This window comes from Clupea harengus, chromosome 10 (assembly GCF_900700415.2).
Source record: "Clupea harengus chromosome 10, Ch_v2.0.2, whole genome shotgun sequence".
NCBI classification, from domain to species: Eukaryota; Metazoa; Chordata; class Actinopteri; order Clupeiformes; family Clupeidae; genus Clupea; species Clupea harengus.
This window is the reverse complement of record NC_045161.1, coordinates 9,797,192-9,819,674: the sequence shown is the minus strand read 5'-3', so window position 1 is coordinate 9,819,674 and position 22,483 is coordinate 9,797,192. Positions and strand designations below refer to the sequence as shown.

General features: G+C 42.8%; 1 protein-coding gene across 1 annotated transcript; it reads left to right on the top strand.

Annotated features, from left to right (window-relative positions):
- The first annotated feature begins 2,035 nt into the window (after positions 1 to 2,035).
- Positions 2,036 to 17,552, top strand: LOC116222084 (desmoglein-2-like). The gene is made up of 16 exons (XM_031574839.2): positions 2,036 to 3,718; positions 7,404 to 7,529; positions 7,749 to 7,901; positions 8,086 to 8,230; positions 10,974 to 11,140; positions 11,574 to 11,708; positions 11,934 to 12,119; positions 12,368 to 12,493; positions 12,740 to 13,002; positions 13,193 to 13,335; positions 13,764 to 13,873; positions 14,257 to 14,368; positions 14,861 to 15,115; positions 15,488 to 15,618; positions 15,803 to 16,069; positions 16,167 to 17,552. The coding sequence occupies exons 1-16, from the start codon at positions 3,674 to 3,676 to the stop codon at positions 17,550 to 17,552; spliced, it is 3,750 nt and encodes a 1,249-aa protein (XP_031430699.1). The 5' UTR covers positions 2,036 to 3,673.
- The last annotated feature ends 4,931 nt before the right edge of the window (positions 17,553 to 22,483 follow it).

Sequence of the window (22,483 nt, the reverse complement as noted above, 5' to 3'; positions counted from 1 at the left end):
GACAAAAGTGTCTGCTAAATGACTAAATGTAAATGTAAATGTACACGAACACTGCAAAGTGTATTGAAATATAATTGAGGACTGTACCTTTAAGCCATGAGGTAGACCTAGTTAAGAGCAGTACAATAGGTGAGGTGTGTAAAAAGAGACACTAGTTACAGAGAGGTGAGGGAGAGGAGAATGAAATACACTGTGTGGGAAGCTGACTGAATGCAGACGTGTAAGGTTACTGTGATCAGATGCTCTCTTGAGGCCAATGCCCTGTAGAGACAAAGATCATCTCACCTAGGGACAGGACATGAAGGAAATGGCAAGGTGTCCACACATGCGTGTATGGAAGTTTGGCACGGTTTCCCAGGAAATAATTCAGGTGTGTGTAATTGCCACAGGAATGCTATCTCACCATGGCCTTCCTAGGAAACATCAAACAATGATAAACCACGCCCACCCATAACCTCTGTTCAACATCAAAAACAAGAAAAAAAAGTGATAAAATGGGGGGTTTAGTTCTTAAACTAGTTCGATCACAACTGACTAAACTGCTTTGTCAAAGTCAGAATCAAGACAAATGTACTTATTTTTAGTCTGGCCGCACTAGTTTTAAGATATATTTGGGTTCTTTAAAAAAAATCTTGGTCAATCAAATTTTCCTGTTCTGTTGGCAGATCATTTTGCTTATTTTAAGCATTAACTTGATCAGAACCAGTTATATAATCTCAGTAACAAGTTATAATACCTTATTAAGATAATTAAGGACTGAAATGCTTGAAACAAGTGAAAAAAATATCTTGTCACACAAAAAACAAGCATATATTGCCTTGATTTAAGATATTTCATCTTAATAAGATTTCAATTTTCGCAGTGTGCATTACTGAGAGGTTGGTATTAAGCTTGTTGGTGTGGGAGATGGTGGCAGTTGGTGTGGGAGTTTCGGAGAGTCATGAGGAGTGCACACATTTCCTCAGTCGTAAACAAAGCAGTGTGAGAATACTGGCCCAACTAAATATCAGTTTATCCTGTGTGAGAACATGAGATTCATGATAAAGCTGCTACTGTGACCACCAAAAGTTGGCCAGCATAATCTCCATAATAGTAATCTTATCATATCAAATTACTTGTTTGTTTCACAAAATTTTATAAAAAAGGCTATTCTCAAAATGTTGATCAACAGCAACCCACATTGAACCTCTTCACGATTTGGAATGTGTTTGCCCATGAAAAGAGACTCTGGGCTTTATTCTCTCTGTGTACAACACTACGGGACAAAAACACAAATGGAAAATAATTATTACTTGATGGGGTATTTTTTGAGATAGTAATAGAAATAGTAATCTTATCATGGTAACAAAGGAAAGGTCCCCACACTGGTATTGTTAAGATACCTGAGGTCAGGAAGCAAACTGAGGTGTGAGTGACTGCAATTAATCATAGTATGGGAATGGGGGTAGGCCATTGAGAACCATCTCAGGCAGCAGGTAATTTACATTAAAAGCCTAAGAGGTATCTTAAACAGTCTATATGGCTGGAGTTGGAGATGCTTGTGGTTCAGATCTGCACCGCTGAATCCGGAACATGTGTTTCGTTACTGCACTTTACTGGAATGAAGACTCATTGCTGGATCAACCACAAAAGAAACATCATTTTTCCAACAATCTTATACCTGTACAGGTTGAAGAAATAGCTGCAGGGATGTTCTGACATTTCAAACAGATTCCTGATAGGTCAAATACATTTTGATAAGGAGGAGGTGTGGGAACAGAGAGTGCGTTTGTTTGTCTGCTTTGTTTACCACATTGAGGTGTGAGATGACATTAAGTGGACAATGAATATATAACCTGGTTCAACCAGCTTCACGTTTGTCATGATTACAGTCTAATTGGAAGATCACCCCTTTAAAATAATGTGTGCAAAGATACTCACGACCACCCATGTAGTCACACACAAACCTGTTCAACTTCTTCTATTTCTTTAATAGAATTTAGTTAATAACACATTCAATTATTGTTCAGGGCACAGTTTAATCCCATGTTCAAAGTACATGGTTCAAAAACAACGCCCAGACAATTAAATCACTAAATGTCACTTACATTCCTTTCTGTTGTGAATCATATTTCTTCCCTTAAGACTCAGGAGACAGGAATGAACTTCATAATTTACTCCACGAAGGGATGGTACAAATAGTATTTGCTCTATGGCGTAAGCTCCATTCTCAGTCCTGTTTGGGGTATGTAGTGACCTTCGCAGATCCTTCCCGGGTTGAGGAGGAGGGGACCATCGATATAATGGCACACTGTAATCAGCAAAGAATTAGGTACATAGATGGAGTCTATTTAAAGGCTAGTCAATAATGCTGTTGTGTCCCATCAAACCACCACATGCATGCACATGCACTTAACAGGAGCATTTGCATTTACAAACAGGGACACCGTGAACACTCTAAACTGACACAGCACTTAAATGTTTTTCAGATGTTCTGTATCATGTCTTGTTAACCGGTCATGTTCTTGTATAGTGTGCTTTTCAACATGGACGCTACATTCGAAACCATGTAAATTATTAACAAAATGTTTTCAAACATATTTCTACAATATTTCTTCATTATACTCATATGTACTTGGTACATATCAACTGAATGCTGGCGTCGCTGAATTCTACTCTCAAAGACTGATTTCAGTTACACACAGAACAAGATGTTAAGTCAAGCAATAAGGAACCCTAAAGGCCATTTTTATTGTTTAGCTTTTTCAAAACTCTATTGAAATTAGATTACAATGTTTGCAGTTCTCTGATCTGGTCTGGTCTGGTCTTCTTTTCAACACTAAAGCCATTTTACCAAGTGTTTGAACTGAATGAGCAGTAATTTATTATTCTTATACATAATTATTGTAATGAGAATGCATTCACTCATTAAAGGTGGGAGGGTGGTAACCAGACGATCCGAGCGAACCACAAAAAAAACACAAAAGGCTTCACATGTATTCACCAAGTAATCCAGGCATGTAAGTTACCCAATCATGACCTGAGGCCACAACGTTGACTCAGTCTGACAGAGGACTCATTACATCTGACTGTTGAATTGGCTGAATAAAACTTCCTAAACGCAATTGTAAGCTTTCATGCTTCTCAGTTTCCCAGGTCTTCAAAGTTCTTTCTCATGGCCACTTACCATGTATTTCTTTGCATACTTCAGGTGAGAAATTACTGTTTTATATGCATATTATAAATAGGCATATGCTGTTGAAATTCAATATCTATAAATGTAGTCAAATTAGTCTCATACCCTCCGACTTCCACCCCCCAAATACACACGCCCTCTGTGTCCTATTCCCAGCTTTGTTAGCTTTGTGTTTTCTGACCTGTTTTTTTCTCATAATCACAGGTCTCAATTAAGGGGCATGGCCAACAATGGTTAGGGGAGGAGCCAATGGAGTGTACAGCACCCAGAGAGAGTCAAAAGGAGGAAGTTAGACAGACACCAAGACAGAAGGATAGAATTGGGAGGAAAGAAGAGCTTGAGCAGTATTGCACTTCAGAGGACTCAGTGCTCAGGAGATAAACTGAAAGAGGACAGAGCAGCAGATTATATAGAGGAATAGAGCAAGAGAGAGAGAGAGAGCACTGGTCTGAAAACAGAAATCTCCCCCATCTGCCACTGGTCTAGCCTTACATTGGGATGGCCTTCAGGAATCTGCTCTTACTGACTGGACTGGCTCTTGTGGTGAGTAGCCGTATCCCATTATGGACTAATTGGTAGGTTCTGAGTTGTAAATGCTGAGCAGGGACTGATGGTTTTGAGGGTGTGACTGGGAAGCAGCATGTTAGGTGGTAGAAGATTGACAAAAATTGAAATCTTTGTAATTATGAAACTAAGATGAAATATTTTAAATCAAGGCAATATATGCCTGTTTTTGGTCTGACAAGATATTTCTTCCTACCGGGCATTTTTTTATGTAGAGCATTTCACTTGCTTCAAGCGCTTCAGTCCTTAATATAAGGTATTGTAACTTGTTACTGAGATTATATTACTGGTTCTGAGAAAGTTACAGTAACACTATGCAACAATTTGACACTTTTTGAGTTATGGTTTTTTAGGCAACTAGTTTTGGTACCATCCTCAAATTCATTTTGATAGCATATGCTCATGTGAAGGACAGATACACCTGTGTCTTTCCCACTAGCCATCCAGGATATGCACTATGTAGTTCTGTTTCCTGGCAAACAGGAAAAAAAGGAAGAAAAGCTTTCACAGCATAAAATTGCAGTTATTGCATGCCTTTTAGGTAGTTAGCGTTCCTTTTAGGTAGTTAGCGTGCTAGTTTTGGAACAGAACTCCTTATTGCTGCTTTTATTCTATTAATGCTTGAAACTAGTTTGATCACCACTGACCACTGACAAGTACAAAACTGCTTGGTCAAAGTCAGAGTATTTAGTCTGGCCGCACTTATTTAAAGACATATTTGGGCTCAAATTTTCCTGTTCTGTTGGCAAATAATTTTGCTTATTTTAAGTAATATATCCCCAATTTTATTATTTTCTTTTTTCTTTTTTTTAAAAGCTGAATTTTTGCCGTGTGGTTATTCACACAAATTTCCCTGAAACGCTTCAGGTGAAGAGCTGGCTATGTTTTTCTTCCAGGACAAGTTAAGAAGCTGCCATAACAATGAGTGATATATGTCTATTTTTAGATGTATGTATCTTTTATTAGCTTTCGGGGTCATAAACTTTTTTTCTACAAGAACTTATATATAGATGGCATAGACACATACAATCTACTCCTTTCAAGTTACTTTTATCCCTGCCTATCTCCATTCAAATTTCTATTTGGCATTCAATTTAATTCATTGTTCCGGCTGGGTATTTAAGAGAAGTGACAAAATATGAGAAATAAAAAATACGCAATCTTTGTGGGTTTTTTTCTTGATCATTTTCTTGGTCATTGTGTTTCCCAGACTTCTTTGAGTTTGAATTTGACCTGCTTATTCCTGACATTACAATAAATTGTTAATTGATAATCTGGTGGTGGTTCCTACATTTGCTTACAGGACCATAGGGACAAGTAGCAATGCTGACGTCTACGGTTAATGGTTTAATATCACTCATCATTTGCATCTGATGTCTAACTGCATGACACCTTGCTACCTAATGTATTTTTGGCCAAGGTTGCCAAGGTTTTGTTTTAAGCTTCTTTGCCTATTACTTTCCCCAAGTCAAGGTGTCCACACGAGGATACTTTAGCATTCTAATTTCCAAAGTTGCTAAAACATGTCTCTGAGCTATTTTAGGAATGTGCGGATTCAAAAGCAACCTTTTTCATTCAAGAAAAAAGCTGTTAGCTGGTTGTGAACTGGAGCATGGCCCTTTCCAAGGAACCTGACTCAAGATTACAGCATGATTGTGCTTGTTTTAAACATAGGTATGGGCCAGATGGCAATGACTGACAGTCAGTCAGTCTGTCAGATAGAATGTTCTTGTACAAATATTCTCCTAATACAGGCTTGAGGGGTTAGAGAACTTTCGGAGAATGGGCACCCTTCAGACAAATGTTGCCAAAGATAAGGGGTGTTTATTGTTTTAATATTTGTATTGTTATTATTGGGTTTTTTTTCGTGATGAGTCTGAGCCTCTTTTAAGCCCAGATATGTCTCAAAGTGTTACACCTATAAAAGGGCTACATTGCACTAATTCTAAATCAGTAGGCAATCATTTATTTTCTCCTATTTTTCATTGCCTTCAAGTCTGCTGATGCTGACGTGAAATCAAGTGTTCATCAATCACGTCAAGTGTTTATGTGCAGCTTGCGATAATTTGAAATGCAGTATTAATTTCACTGGGCATGCTTGACATGGCTACAATGTGGGTAACTGCACCAGTATTGTCTAAAAGAGTACAGCTTGCTACACTCACAAATCAGGAGTGAAAATGCGTCCTTTTGAGGGTTAAGAGCCATTTGTTGGCTATTCCATTGGCTATTTTGCTGTTAACGCTACGCTGTTCTCAAATGTGCTTGTAACGGATACCTTATGTGCCGTGTATAAATATTCTTGCTGGACATTTTGGCTGGACACTTTTCCGCCATCAAGAGATTTTTACTTTTTACTTTACAGTAATAGCATTTTGCAGGGAGAAAAATAATGATACATTGATTGCATTAGATAATACTATACTGTATTATATTATATGGCAAAGATAGTACGAGCGTTCTGATTGGCTAATGTGTAGTCATGCCTCCTGCGTATCGCCCACTCAGTCAATACGGAATTGCGTGACTTCTTGAGAAGACTTGAGAGCTCAACAAAACTATTTTTCTATTTACAAGGACCATTTCTTGTCATTGACAAAATGAGCGAAAGGGAACACTCTGATAGTGAGTTTTACTATCCAGATGAACAAGAAATAGTTACAACTGGAGGTGGAGATGACAAAAATGAAAACAACAACAACAACAGCCAGGAGGAAATTGAGAACTTTCTAAAAGAGCAGAAAAGTGCAAACACTGCAAGAAAAACAACATGTGACCTGAAAACACTTAAAACGAAAAAATGCCATATAATAAACAACTTACTAACCTCGATAATTCGGTCATGCAGGGAAATATCAAACTTCGGCTTTGGCCTATCACCAACGCCAAAGCCTCAGTTTGATGTTTCCCGGCATGACCAAAGGGTCGAGGTTAGTAGTTTTAATACTGGTCCAACCTAACACTTTACATACCACCGTAGTCAGTTTCAAAGTATATTCCATTTGGCATTAAATTAATTGTTTTGCTCAGACAATGAAGATGCTCAAGGTATGTTAATTTTGGAAAGGCAGAACCGGATTCAGACATGACATAATGATCCATATCCAGTTTACCGGCTCAGCTGAAACACTACACCTCTATGGCCCTTTGTTCACAGTATACAGTTATTTCCCCTCAGGGATTCATACTGGTGGTTGGATTTGCCTTGGCAACTTCTTGTGGTTGGGTTGTTAGAAGTTGCTTTCACGCAGACCTAATTATGGTATTGTGGTATGACACCCTTGTTTGGAACATCTTTTTACTCCCTAGTGGAAAATAAGTGCACCTGCATTTATAGAGAGACATTCCATTTCTCATTTGTCTCTTGCTTTCTTTCTTTCTCCTATGCACATCACACAAAACTTGATATTCTTGTGTAACTGCTCCAAAGTTTCACAGACTTAGCTCTGAAAACAAAGTCAAGGTTTGAGGGCCTGCCCTTTCAACGTAGCCTAAAGGGAGGCCATTAGTATATTATCGACACTAAAAGACTGCTCCACCACTACTACTACTGCTGATATTGTTGCTTATATACATATGTCTGTGTGTGTGTGTGTCTGTGTCTGTGTCTGTGTGTGTACGTGTACGTGTACGTGTGTGTGTGTGTATGTGTGTGTGTGTGCAGGCCTTGTCTGAGGGGGCAAGACAGAGACGAAACTCTCAACGGAAAAGACAGAAGAGAGAATGGATCATCAGTCCTAAGCTCCTGACTGAGAATGAAGATCACAGACACCTGGATTTTGTGGCCAAAGTAAGAAATGTTGGTGACCTGTACAGAAATAATCCTAAAGGATCATCATAATATGGTAAAAGTGTCTATTAATAAAAGATAGCTAGTCCACACATACCACTGATGTTTTTTATTGTTGTAATGTGTATAATTAAAGTATCATGGATGCTTTGCAATCATGCACTATGCATAAGACAGTATAGTGCTGGTGAAATGATGTTGCCATGGTTGTCCAAACAGATCCGATCAGACCGGGATGATGGACTCCCTGTGGTCTACTTCCTGAAAGGGCCTGGGGCAGACGAGAACCCGGTAAACCTATTCATAGTCAACAAAGACGGCCTAGTCAAGATTACCGCTATTCTGGACCGAGAGCAGCAGTCAGAATACAATGTGAGTGAGATTTACACATCTGTATAATATACACATACTCATCAACACACATTCACCTTACGGTCAGACTTACACTAATCTTTGGAAATATACTCACCCTATCTTAACAATTCTCTAATCGATGTTAAAATTGCTTTGAGGATGTGTTTCTAACTTTGTGTGTGTGTGTGTGTGTGTATTACAGATGACTGGTTATGCAAAGTTCAAACATAATGATTCCCTGGCAGAGGCCCCCATAGCAGTAAATATAAAGGTACAGGACCAGAATGACAATGCTCCAGTTTTACCACAACTGCCAACTGTCAGCATCTATGAGGATAGCCCAGAAGGTGTGTCTCCTCTTCATCCACAACTACAAACACATGTTTACGCGAAAACATTGTATGAATGTATGTGAATTGTTCTGTGAAGCTAAAAAACAGTATCCAGTTGCTTTGAAAACACCTGGGGTTACGACCGGTGGGGGCTAACACAGGAGGGCCACTGTAGTACTCCCCATCCAGCAGTGATGATTGCGCACTGGGTGGAGGAGGAGACCTAGCCGGCCAGCTGCCCTCAGTGGTACGCCAAGTAGCTGCTGACTCAGGGTCATGGATGAGACCGGGGGAGAGGGTGCCCGCGGTCTAGCCCATTTCAGTGTCGTCGACCACTCACACGTCCCTCTCGCTGTCGTCCAGCAGGCTCTCCGTCTCCAGCCCGAAATCCACATCTGGAAAGGAATGGTTGGAAAGCAGTGAGGGAGCTTCACTGCCTCGTGGTGTGCTGCTACCAGGAGGGAGGGTGAAGGAGTGGGATGGTGCAGCGGGGGTGGCTGCAGCAGTTAAGCGGCTACCGGACTCTCCGCTACCTGTTGCCGACGGTGTGCACTGCTCAGCTGGGAGAGTCTCCCCAGTTTGAGCAGGCGTCGGCTGTCTCGCATCCCTGCGGTCCCAGTGAGGCGTTTAGCCAGGGCCGGCCCTAGCACATTTGGCGCTCTAGGCAAGCTTCACTCCTGGCGCCCCCACCCCGAAAAAATTAAAAAACTTAAATTTTTCCAACCGATTTTTCGCTAAAACGGCATTGCAACTTACAGACTGTAAGACTGAATTTCTTTGAAATGATCACAACAACGATCGCAACGATGAGCAAACATTAATTAAAGAACAAAATCACTGAGAAAATGTCACGTCTGTGCTGAACTCCGCTCCAGCCACGCTCCCCTGTTCAACGCACACACACACATGTCACATTCACTAGCTCGCTCATCTTCCCAATCAGCTGCAAATAATGTTTTTTTAGTCTTCTGTTCTGTTGATGGCTGGCAAACAACAATCTTAGAAGGTCTGGGTCACTTGTGGCACATATTATTCACTCATTTTAAGCCATCAATCTACCCCGGGGTGAACAAAATTGGCAATTATGTAGTTATTACGCATTTTGGTTTATTTGAACAGCCTGACATACTTTTTCAATTTTTCAATTTTCAATGGACACATCATTTTTGATATACGCTCTGTAAAATCCTTAAAGAACTATGTGACAGGGAGTAGGAAAACTTTCAATGATAAGGCACATCTTTTCTTCTTAACTCCACTAAAGTGCCCGGGGCAATTTACGCATTCATGAACGTTTTCTTATCTGGAATTAATTCTAGGCTAAGAACAGGATTTAAGGATTTACCTTTCTCCTTGACACGTTTCTCTTCTTCTTTCTTTCTTTTCTTCTTAAATCGCGCCCCGGATGGCTTTTGGCTTTTTTTGCTGGGCGCAGTTTTTTGCGCCCCCCTCTGAGTGGCGCCCTAGGCGACCGCCTATACCGCCTGTAGGAAAAACCGCCCCCGGCGTTTAGCCTGCTAAGGCACTGGAACGAGAGAAAAATTAGTACAGAACGAGTTCGTTAACCTTCCCAACGGTGACAGCCGTCGACGGCAAGCTAGCTAGCAGGGTAGTCAGTGGACTAGCCAGCTAATGAGCTAACAAGCTAGGTAGCTAACTCAAAACTTTTTTAAGTCTATAAGCCTTAACTCGCAGCACTAAAGCCAGTGACGGCAGTAAGACATAGTTCGTTACCTTCCCAACAGTGACAGCCGTCAGGCAGCAAGCTAGTTCGCAGGGTAGTCAGTGGAATAGCCAGCTAGTGAGCTAACTGGGTAACTCTCGCCAGTCATGCTGGCGCAGATGTCGGAGGGAGGGTCCTCGCCGTTCGCCACCGCCACTGCGCGGTCCTTCCCCAGGCAGACGACGCACCGGCGGTGTCTGTCCCTTTTATCCCTGCCGTGCCCGCAGTCAGGGTACGCCTGTCTCGGCATGTCTGTAACGAGAGAAAAGGTTAGCACGAGTACAAAACTATCAAAACGAACCCGTTGAGTAGCAGGAAGCTAGCAAGCTAGTCAGAGAGCTAGCCAGCAAGCAGCTAGAGATAGCAACTCGAACTTCTCAGGCTAAAGCCAAATTCGCAGCACTCCGAGCTTGTGAGGGGACGTAATCCACAACTCACCAACTCAATGGAGAGAGTAGCTCGCATAGTTAAGCAAGAGAAATAATTTACTGAGTTGAATTGTGTGTAGCGAAATCACTTGGAGCGGTTCACTTCAAGTGAAGATATGAAAGAGGATGATGCTTGTCCATCACAGGTATTTATGCGCTCCAGAGGGGGCGGGCTCTGGAGAGTGATTGGACGCATCTCAGCCTTCCGGCGTGAGTGAATAGTGCTTCAATTGGTTCCGTGACTACGTCACGTCCCATATGTTATATCGCCGTCCACTGCGATAGGGAACTGAGATCTCTGTCTCGCTGTGCAGTCTTTAACGCTAGCTTACCACAATACAAAGTAGATCCGAAGGGAAAGCTATAGCATACCTGGCCTGTACCCAAGAGAAGGGGAGAAGAGAAGGGAGGGGGTACAGGAGAGTGAGTGGGGCAGGAGCCAAACGGCAAAAACGGCATTCCTCTCATAGGAGGAATGTGAAAACAATGTGCAATCACTTCAGACAAACCTCAGAAGACAGAGTGTAGACTATAAATGTCATAGACTATGAAAGTGACTATCCACAGGCAACACCAGATGGGTTTCATGCTTTATTCCTTTCTGTAGGAACATTCGTGGCGCAAGTGCATGCAATGGATGCGGATGAGCCAGGAACCGCTCACGTGGCTATCGCCTACAGCGTGGTGAAGCAGGAGCCAGAGGATGGCAAGATACATTTCCGTGCTGATAAAGCCACTGGCAAGATTTATGTCCAGTCTGAACTTGACAGAGAGGTACACACACTCTCTCTCTATCTCTCTCTCTCTCTCTCTCTCTCTCTCTGAGAATTCAACATTCTACCAGAATTTTATAGAGGATATCTGTACTTTTGGAACTCCAAAATAATTCAATCTAATGCAATTAGGAGAAATTGCCTTCAATAGTAGTTCCTTTTTATTTCTTTAACTAGTTTTTTAAAGCATGATCATGTTAAAATTATAACATTGGGTTGGTTAGCATTTCATCAGGGTCCAGAAGTCATATTTCGTAAATACTTGTAACATGACATATAACACAATAAGACGTATAACTAAAACACAGAAATCCAAAACATAAAATCCAAGCAAAATTTAACATAAACCTGATGTTGCTTGTATATATTTATCTGTGGATTGCTGTAATATCTTCCTGGGATCATCACTGTGATGCTCGTCTTCCCTTCCACAGAAAACCAGCTCCTACATCCTCACTGTCCAGGCAGCAGACATGGGAGGTGAGCCAGGGGGACTGACAGGAACATCCACTATGATGGTGCACATCTTGGACGTCAACGACATAGTCCCCAAACTGGAAAAGGATGAGGTGAGAGTGCCATCATCAAACAACTTAAATTAACTCCTTTAAACAACTAACGTTTCATTTTGCTAGTGCGTAATATTAACGCAACCTTGCACAAGGTATTTGGTAATAAAGCCATTTCTGATTCTGGAATGTAGAATACATGCTGGTAAATAATATGTCATATTGGTAAAGTAAACATACAGAAAATGTTTATTATTTTTCTTTGGTGCAACTCCTGTTTTTCAGTTTTCAGTAAGTATTGATGAGAATTTGGCAGATGTCGAGGTATTGCGCTTCAAAACTTTGGATGATGACCTTAAAGGATCAGACAATTCGCGAGCTGTGTTTCACATTGTGTCGGGAAATGAGGATGACTACTTCAGCGTTTACACCGACCCCAGGACTAACGAGGGTGTGCTGATGCTTAAGAAGGTATGTCAGTCTCGCCAGCCAGATGCTGTCTCAGTTTTTTCTGTAACAGTGGAGTACTATCTTGTGTCAAAGACCTACAACTTTGGTTGCAATATTTTAAGGTTTGAGAAATTAGATGTGGGTGCACTGCAGAAGGAAATAATAAAATAAGACCTTACCCACAATACTATTATTGATTGATAGCCTTCCATGTTCTTCAAGATTGATGACACTCATGTGAGGCTCTGCTCCCTTTCTTAAACTTGCAGCCTGTTGATTTTGAGGCAGTTCCTAACCTGAACCTGGGGGTTGTGGTGATGAATCAAGCACCTGAAGGAGCCAGGGTACCAGGAGATGCAGCAGGCTCTGATGGTGCCGGTGGTGGTGGTGATGGAGGAGGAGGAGGAGGGGGTGGTGGGGGTGGAGGAGGAGGAGGAGGAGGTGGTGGTGGGGGTGGAGGAGGGACAGGTGGAGGAGGAGGAACAGGAGGGCCTGGTGGAGGAGGAGGGGCAGGAGGGCCTGGTGGAGGAGGAGGGACAGGAGGGCCTGGTGGAGGAGGAGGGGCAGGTGGGCCTGGTGGAGGAGGAGGGGCAGGAAGGCCTGGTGGAGGAGGAGGGACAGGAGGGCCTGGTGGAGGAGGAGGAGCAGGACGGCCTGGTGGAGGAGGAGGAGCAGGAGGGCCTGGTGGAGGAGGAGGGACTGGAGGGACTTGGAGCATTTCTTCAAAGTATAAAAGGTACCCAGTGAAGATCAGTGTGAACAACAAACCAGATGGGCCAGTCTACCGCCCAAGCACCAAGCCCATCTCCCTCCCAGAGGGCAAAGGACAACTTTCCATCCCCAAGGTCATTGGCACCTTTCCTGCCACGGATGGAGATACAGGAGAACAGGCCCAGGATGTCAGGTCAGGACTTCCCCCACTTGATTTTCACCACAATGCACCGTTTTATTATGAAAAAGTATACCAGGTGTCTACATTCATTACCTCAGACATCGTTTGCTTTATGAACAAAGCCCACAAATCAGTTGATTTCATATTTCCTACTTGAAAGCTACAGGCTGATGTAAGATTAATTTCACTTGAAATGTGATAGGTATGCAAAAGGTTATGACCCTGGAAACTGGTTCACCATTGATGAGGAGACAGCTGAAATCACACTCAATAAGATGCCAGACCGGGAGTCTCCGTATGTGGTGAATGGGACCTACCTGGCCAAGATTCTCTGTATGACAAATGGTCAGTGTTTCCTTCATTTGCTTAGTCTAGTCAGTGCCAAAGTGGCTTTCATTGCTGTCCTCACCTTTATGTTTTCCAACAGTTAAAAATTAAAAAAAGATAATTTTAAGAGTGTGTCTGTGCCTATGTTTGTCATTGAATTGAAGTGTCAACGTCAGAGCAGCACCAACAACCAAATATTCAGAGTAAGAGGACATCCTCTTGCGCTTTACTTTAGTTTAAATTAAAGTCTCAAGCACAGAGACAGAGCAGGTCAAAGGCACAGGCTGTTAAAATAGGTTTGTATTATAAAACTGTCCAGTCAGTGCATGCTGAAAGCTATTGTATGCTGACTGTCTAAAGGTTATAGCCTTGTTATTTTAGCGTTGGTTTGTATATTTGAATGTATGTGTCCGGAAGCAGAATTATTTTGTCCCACTACCTTACAGGCATGCCCACCCAGACAGCCACGGGGACCATTGCAGTGCATGTGGAGGACACTAATGACAACTGCCCCACGCTCACCAGCCACGTGCAGTACCTGTGCAGTGACACTAAGGTGAGGGTGCAGTGACACTCCAGTTCACCATAGCAGGACAGATTTGTGACACCTCAGCAGTGCCGCTGCTAGCCATTTTGGTGCCCTAAGCATAAGTCCTTTATGATGCCCCCCCCCCCCCCCCCCCCCCCGAGAAAAAAAGTTTGTTTCTGCCAGTTTAACATTTTATTAAAACGAAAAAGAACAACTTCCTCAACCCCAAGTGAGGGACACTTTCTTCCAGGTGTGCGCGCGCGCCAACAGCTGACCAACAATAATGAAAATCGCAAGGTTTCATTAGCCATACCATAAAACTATTAATTTCAGTGTAATTTTGGCAAAAAGACAAAAGTGGCACATCCACTGATGATCTATTTTACAGTAACTGAGATCTTATTGTGAAGGTGGTGAATGTGACAGCAGAGGATTTGGATGGAGACCCTAACGGTCCGCCGCTTGAGTTCACGCTGCTGGATGAGGGTGTGGGGGTGAAGTGGAGGCTTCAGCAGACCGGAGGTGAGCAACGCTTAGTGGTTGACAGTGTGGGGATACAATGTGAAACTGCTCAATACTGCACAAATTTGCATTCTTAGTGTCATCAGCAATCTCTCAACATAAAATTCCAGCTTTGATTTTTTGATAGTTTTAATTTGAGTTGGGGGGATTCCAATTTAGAATCCCAGAGTTCAAGTATAGAATTTAAGTGCATCTCTCTTTCGTTTTTTTGTATCATTATTGTTATTATTATTATTATTATTATTACCATTATGGGGGGCTTATTAATAACAATACCAAGGTCACTGTCTGTAAAGTTCAATCACTTGGATTTTGTTTTTTATTTAAAAAAAAAAAAAGTTTTGAAGTTAGTAACTTTGGATGTAAATAGGGGGAAATGTGCAGAGACCAGGCAGATGTGTGTAAAAAAAAGTGATATCATATATAGGGGGATGCACTAATCTCTGGTCTCTCTCTCTCTCTCTCTCTCTCTCTCTCTCTCTCTCTGTGTAGATGCTTCAGCAGCGCTGTGGGCTGAAGATGGTCTTTGGCCTGGCCTCTATGAGGTCACGTTTGAGATACGAGACCAGCAGGGGTTGGCCTGTCCTGACAGACAGGTCCTCAAATTGGAGGTGTGCACCTGCCAAGGGGGCTTGACTTCCTGTGCTCCGGAAGAGGTGCAGTCAGGGGTTACAACCAGCAAGAAGTCATCCCAACTGGGAGGAGCCGCAGTGGGAGGGATGCTGTTAGGCCTCCTCGCACTCCTGTGTGAGTACACTCACCACCTCATGCTGTGTGTGTGTGTGTGTGTGTGTGTGTGTGTGTGTGTGTGTGTGTGTGTGTGTCTTATTCCCAAACATCTTTCATGACAACTATGCCTGCAAAACTTACTAACATGTGTTAATTACTTTCTTAAATGTAGTGAAACAATGATTCTCTTACATGTACATGCCACTATATAACACCAGTCCAAGTGGACACAACAGCCATTAATGAAATTCCCCATTAGAAACATGCCTATTAATGAAGTTTGGCTGTCGTGTACTGTTTGACTATATGTTGTTATGTTTATGTGTGTTACAACCACTATAAAATAAAATGTGTGTTTGTGTTTGTGTGTGTGTGTTTGTAAACAACTAGTGGTCCCACTGATGGCTTTGTTCTGCTCCTGTGGAGGAGCCAGTGGGCTTGCAGGAGGCTTCACTGACCTGCCCTTCGACGCCAAGGCTCATCTAATCTCCTATCACACCGAAGGAAAGGGAGAGGACCGGGTAATCGCACACCAATTACACACACAAAAAGACACTGACTGGAATTCATGATCGGTAAAGATGGCATTACATTACTATGTCTGCCGAAGCAGAATGATGGCTAGCAGTTTAGTGTCAGGTCAAAGTGCATCACAACAACCAAATAACCCAACTTGGTTTGTGGGTGTGTGTGTTTCCTGAGCAGGAGGTTCCTCTGATGAGTGTTCCGGTACTAATCTCCAAAGTAATTCCAGTTACTGCTTCCGCAAACATGGCTACCACCACCATGGTGAGCAGGCAGATGCAGGAGAATGCATTCGGAGGCTTTTATGACTATAATGAGCCAGATATGGGGAACATGGACTCCAGTGCCCATTGGGATTATACTTCAGATCTGCCAGAGATGAGAGAGGAGGATCAGCTCTCATTCATGGCACTACCAGACACATTTCTGGACCATTACTTCTCACAGGTGTGTTTGTGTGTGTGTGTGTGTGTGTGTGTGTGTGAATGTGCGCATGTGTCTCTGTGCATTTGTCTATAATGAGGTCTTCCTTTTTGTTTTACAGAAAGCAGAGCACACAGCAGTGACTTCTTGTCCGAGGGACAATCTGTTGGTGTATGAATGCGAGGGACGGGGATCCCCCGCTAACTCTGTGGGCTGCTGCAGCCTCCTAGAGTCTGAGGATGACCTCCAGTTTCTCAACGACTTGGGGTCAAAGTTCGCCACCCTCGCCCAGATCTGTGGATACTCCAAAGTCACAAGCCCAAGAATGGACCATCAGATCACACCTCCCATGTCAGAAATGGACACCAGAATCATCATGACAACCGATGTTAAAAAACAGACAAGGGAGTCCAGGTCCTCAAAAATCAGCAACCACGAGGCACCACCTGTGCGCATGGAGAGGAGCGTCAGCTTTGTGGAGGAACACAGCCCACCCCCACTTCCCAGGATGCAACTGTGCGAGACCATGGCCATGCCCACCCAGACTGTGTTGGTGCAGCAGCAGCCCCTGTACTACATGGTGGAGCCGCAGGTTCAGAGCACAGTGCTGCTGGCCGAGAGGCCCCCAGTTGGTCTGGGTCAGGGAGTGATCCTGGTGAACGGGAGCCAGACAGCCACAGAGAGGGTGCTGCTGCAAGGAGGAGGTCTAGTGCAGGGAGGAGGTCTAGTGCAGGGAGGAGGTCTAGTGCAGGGAGGAGGTCTAGTGCAGGGGGGAGGTCTAGTACTGCAGCAGGGCGGGCATGTTCAAGGGGCTCAGGGGATGCTAATACAAAATGGTCAACATGTTCCTGGATCTCAGGAGTCTACAGGCCTGTTCCTGGTGAGCAGCGGCCAGGCAGCCACAGGGGGGTTGGTCCATCAAGGAGACGGGCTGGTACAGGGAGGGCAGATGGTAGAGGTGCAGGGGGATCAGCAGCACAGTCCTGGATCTCCGACCATGTTTCTGATGAACAAAGGGCAGACACTGAAGCACAGGCCCGGATCCCCTTTCACCAGCCAGCCTCTGCATGCAGCCAACACGTGCGGCTCTCCAGTGCTGCTTGTGGACGGAGGCATGAGGCAGGGAGGGGAAATCCAGCTAGACACCATGCAGCGAGGTTCTACTAAGGCTCAGGTTGTGCATGGGTCTCAATTTTTTGTGGAAGCACAGACCTTACCCAGAGGTCCGATTCTGCAGGGGGATGGGCACATCCAAAGAGAACCCCGGAGAGGCCCCAGTAGCGGTAGAGTGTGTGTGGGTGGCCCAATGCCCGCTCAAAGGGTTATGCTTGATCAGGGGCCAACTGGCACTGGGCAGGTGTCCACAGGGCAGAAGGGCCTGCAGCAGCTTGAGGTTTTTCCCCAGGCGGGAGTACAGGGAGTTGAAGCGGAGTATGGAGTGTGCTGCTACAAGCTCATACCTGGAGTGAACACTCAGCAAGGGCTAAAGAGAACCTCAAAACACTGACCAACGTAACATTCTGTCAGTGACAGCTGGGAAAGTGTGAATAAGAACTTCATGTTTCTTCCACCGCAGCACCTAATGGAATAAGCTCTTGCTGGTGATCAACAATAATCATCTCTTCAAGGGAAGTGTAAACAGAGTTGTGCATAATATTTTCTGAGATAAGTGTAAAATATTATTTTCGATCCTATGTGATATGTATATATGCTGTAGTGTAGTTTGTATGTGACAATTCATGGGCTCAAGTCAAACATTGGCTCTTGTAACACGCTAAACATGTCAATTTCGCTCAGGGCTTCTTATGTGTTAGTTTTGCTTGGCAGTAAGTTATAGTAGCTTGCCCCATTAGACAATTATCCCAGGGTTGATTGTGTATTAAAGAGCGTTTCTCTGGCTTGCCAAAAGTCCAATAAAAATTTGCTCCAGGGGACCAGAAGGTTTGTCTAGGTTCAGAAATATGTGCCTACGTGCCCAGGGGCGGAGATCCCATTTCATTGTAGGGGGGGACAATACATGGTCAAATTTCAGAGAGTAATTCCGGGGGGGGGGGGAGACATGAAAAAATTGCTTTCACGAGAGCTAGCATAAACTGCTAAATACCGAATTCTCTTATCACATTTACAAACAGAAATTCGAAGTCATTTTAGAATTCTCTAAACAGCATTAAATATACTAAAACGAAATATTTACAGACAAATAATGTCCAAAGTTCAAGAGAACTTGATGCTCAAAATAAGTTATGAAACAGCTCACGGACACTTCGACAGGGAATTGAACTAGCAACCGCTTGATTATAATACGACTTCTCTACCCCCTGTACCACTGCCACCCCATGTTACAATACCAGCATAGTTAATGGACCGCAGGAAAAGATGACATTAATTTACCTTCAGATTATTTAACAAATCTGGAGAGGCACTGAGATGTAGACCTACGTTTATTAACTAGCATGAACCTGCCCCTGACAGGACAGTGTCCTAGACTGTCTAGCTAGCTATCTTAACGGTGTTAATTACAGGCATGCGTGTGTTATAGGCAAACGTTCACGTTGTCATGCCAATTCATTAATAAACGTATGTATACTTGTGCATATCGATTGGAACTTCGTAAATGAAGTTTAGAAAAAAACTTCTTCTTTACATGTTCTTACTGCGTTCGAGAATGAGGTAAATCTCTTTACATATCGTGTATCATAGCGGCAGCGACAGGGGACAGAGGAGGAACCAGTCTGACAATCTGACCGTGTAGGCTACTGGGCTGATTAACTGAAACACGGAGCTGCCGGTAGCCCTGCCCGTTGGAAACAGCATGTGAACCAACCCACTTTGAGGAATAGGGGGAACATGATTTTTCAACACTTAAAAAACACATTGTTTTACGTCTATAGTTAGCACCGCTTGTGTCGTCATATTTTTATTTCATATCACTATATTTTTCAAAAAAATGTTTGTTTCCAATGATTGTTGGGGGGGACAACTTTATGGTAGGGGGGGACACGGCCCTCCCGCTAACATTGCCGGGACCAACTATATTCTGTTCTTCATAGAACACGTGTAATTTACTCGAATATCTCTAGTAATCAAAAATCACTAACTGAGATTTATACTACTGCTGGCGATCTGTATTCACACTCATGGTCTTTATTTTTCGAAAATGTTCTGAAGTGTCTTCTGAAATGTGTTCCTACGGACTTCGGAAGACCAACGTCAGAAAATATCTCCGCCTGATTCATGAACGCCTGAAAATGGGCTCTTACACAGCCGAAGTGTTCTCAGATGTGCGGATTGAGGATGAGGATTCTTAAATTGAACGGACGTTCTCGTGCACCTGGATTTGCATACACGCCCCGCCTTGTATTGAGTGGGCCGGTCTGACAGTAACTCCCGGGCCACTTTTTCCCCCCAGTCCGCCCCTGTATGTCTACGGGATTATGGGATGCTAAAACAAAAACATAATTTACTTTTAAAAAGACCAGAGACAACAGCGAATATGAAACAAATTGTTTACTTGCTCTGTGGTCCTCCACAGAAAATCTAAACAAATTGAACTTCAAGTCATTAAATATATTTATTAACTGTGTCTCGTATTAATATTACATTAAATCGCTTGGGTAACGTTAAAGTTGTTGACAGTAGCAGCTGGCGCTATTTGATAAACAGCTAGCTATAGGATAGCTCTTGCTATTTAGCTAAATTTCCGTAACCATGACGAGTTGCTAGGAAAATGGAGGCGTATTAAGTGATTTAAAGACGTAGCCCTATTCTGGCTCTAGTCTGTGGAAAATCAAGCTGGTTCTTTTGTTTTGTGCTGTATTATACAATGACATATACAGTTTGTTGTTGTCAAAATAAAATGAACTGAAAATAAATGGTCAATTTGATTTTTTTGGAGGAAAATTAATCGTTTAGATTAATCGACTAATCGGTAAAATAGCCGACAGATTAATCGATTTTGTTGGGAACAGAATGGCAAATGGAGCGGGCTGATATACGCAGACACATTTCATAGCCCGTTCTCCCTGATTTCTTCATATTATTTGTCTATGTGCCTGTTATACCCTGTTCACACCATGTCCCTTTAGGCCAGTTTGGCACGCTTCTACTCTGACTATTCGATATATTCACTCATCAGGATAGCTGTAATTAAAGCCTATCCTTGCTAATTACACATTTGTATTCAACCTCTCTGTCACAAAACATGGTGTGTTGTAAGGACAGCCAAAATGTTAGCAACGACAGAAAACACCAGGCTGGAAGGTTTATACATGTCTGAAACATATGGGTCAGTAGAAAGCATTAGACTGATAAATATTGTGGAAAATACAATTAATCTAGGTCTTTACATTAATATATGAAATTGAACGACATCAACAAAACAGATTGATAAGTATAGAATGAGAACAGCAGAAACACAGGCAGGACGTCAGATGACGAGACAGATCACAGTGACATACAGGCTGTTTTTTTCGACATATGTGAAGGCTGAGACATTCATAAAATTGTATTCAGTCTTACTGATGGTCCTTTTCTAATGCCAACAGGTGCACTTCGTTGTGGACAAATAAAGACTATTTTGCTACATTTTTGTAGTCCTGGCAATCTTTTGTTTGGCATATTGGTGAGGTAATTTAGAGGACCATTTCTCAATGGTTTTGTTCTTGATGAATTAATGTTTGTTTATTAATCAGTTATTTTTCAACAAATAACTCAATTATAATTACAAAGAGGAAATTTGCAACTTTTTATCGCAACTTTCACTTGCTCCTGCAATTTCATCGCAACAAACATCTAACAACACAGCAACTTTCATCGCAACTTTTTGGAAAAGCTCCCGCGAAATCAGGAATTCAAAGCTGTAAACCTAGGGGAAACACCTGTGTTTAATACAACGTTTGTGCAGTCGGCTATTACACATACTTAGTGCATCCCATAAATTACCACCTGACAGTGGCCTGCTTTTTCTAGACGCTGAAAAGGCGTTTGATCGCCTGGAATGGCCATTTCTTTGGAGGACAATGAAAGAATTCAAATTTGGTGATAAATTCATGAAAATTATTCAAACACTATATGCCAATCCTTCAGCCCGAGTGTGTGTCGGGGGAGGTATGTCAGAGTTGTTTGACATAAGACGGGGCACAAGACAGGGGGACCCCCTGTCTCCCTTACTTTTTACCTTGTCCATAGAACCCCTGGCACACTTTATCAGAAACTCTTCCACGATTTCCCCTATTACAATCGGTTCAACATCACATTCAATATCACTTTATGCTGATGATACATTGGTTTATTTGGCAAATGTCCAGCAAACGCTTCCATGCGTCTTAACAACACTGGAGCATTTTGGATACCTGTCAGGGTATAAGGTCAATCTTTCAAAATCCGCCCTTATGCTTATTAATACAAAATCATAGATATATACATTTGAAATTCTGCCATAGGGCATATGTAACGCCAAGAATAAGACATCTGATGGGATTTGCCCCTGACCCATATTGCTCTTTTTGCCCTCATGGAACCCTTGGCTCCTTTTTACATGTAATGTGGGAGTGTCCAGAGGTATCTAGATTGTGGAGAAAGGTGATCGAAATTGTTACAGACGTAACAGGAGTTCAGTTTCCTATGGACCCTGCTGTGCACCTATTAAATGATGACTCCCAGCTTTCCCTTGCGGAAAAAAATCGTAAAGTTTGGCTTGCAGGCCTCACTGCGGCCAAAAAGATTGTGGTCCAGCGCTGGTAATCCCCCCATGACATTTCTACTGTCCACTGGCTGCGGTCATTTTCGGACATATCTTACATGTGTGGTAGGGTGGTGTCGTTACACCTACACTCCCTGCTTTTACTCTCAATCAGCCCAAATAGCCCAATCAGCCTAGTCATTGGTAGTCTCCATCTAAGTGTAAATAAAAGGACCAGACACTGTGTGCGTTCATTACGGTGTCCGTAACCACACCCCTTCTCCTGTTGAGGTGAATTCCTGATTAGCCGGGTAGGTGTTTGTTCGCTGGCGAGTGGCATAACTTTTACTTATTACTTTTTGGCTTACCTTTTCGTGTTTGTTTTGTAGCGCTGTACTCATAGCCTTCCTTCTGGTGCTCGCCTTGGGTATGTCCTTGTCCCTGCATGTTCAGGTATGTATGGAGGATTAGCGGGGCCATAACTAACTAAATAAATAAACACATAAATAAATAAATGAATGGTTAAATACTTGGATAAATACATAATTAGATAACAAAATGAATAAAATGAGACACTAAATATATAAATGTTACATGTACTCGTGTGTATATATATATGTTCTGCCTTCTCTAAGAAATGCTTGTAAGTAAACCTAAATTTAGTAGCTTTAGTAGCTGGAGATAAGTAAATACTGCTAGTGGACAGCCCACACAAGGGAAGACGCGCAAGCTTGGTCTTCATTTATCGAGTTGTACCA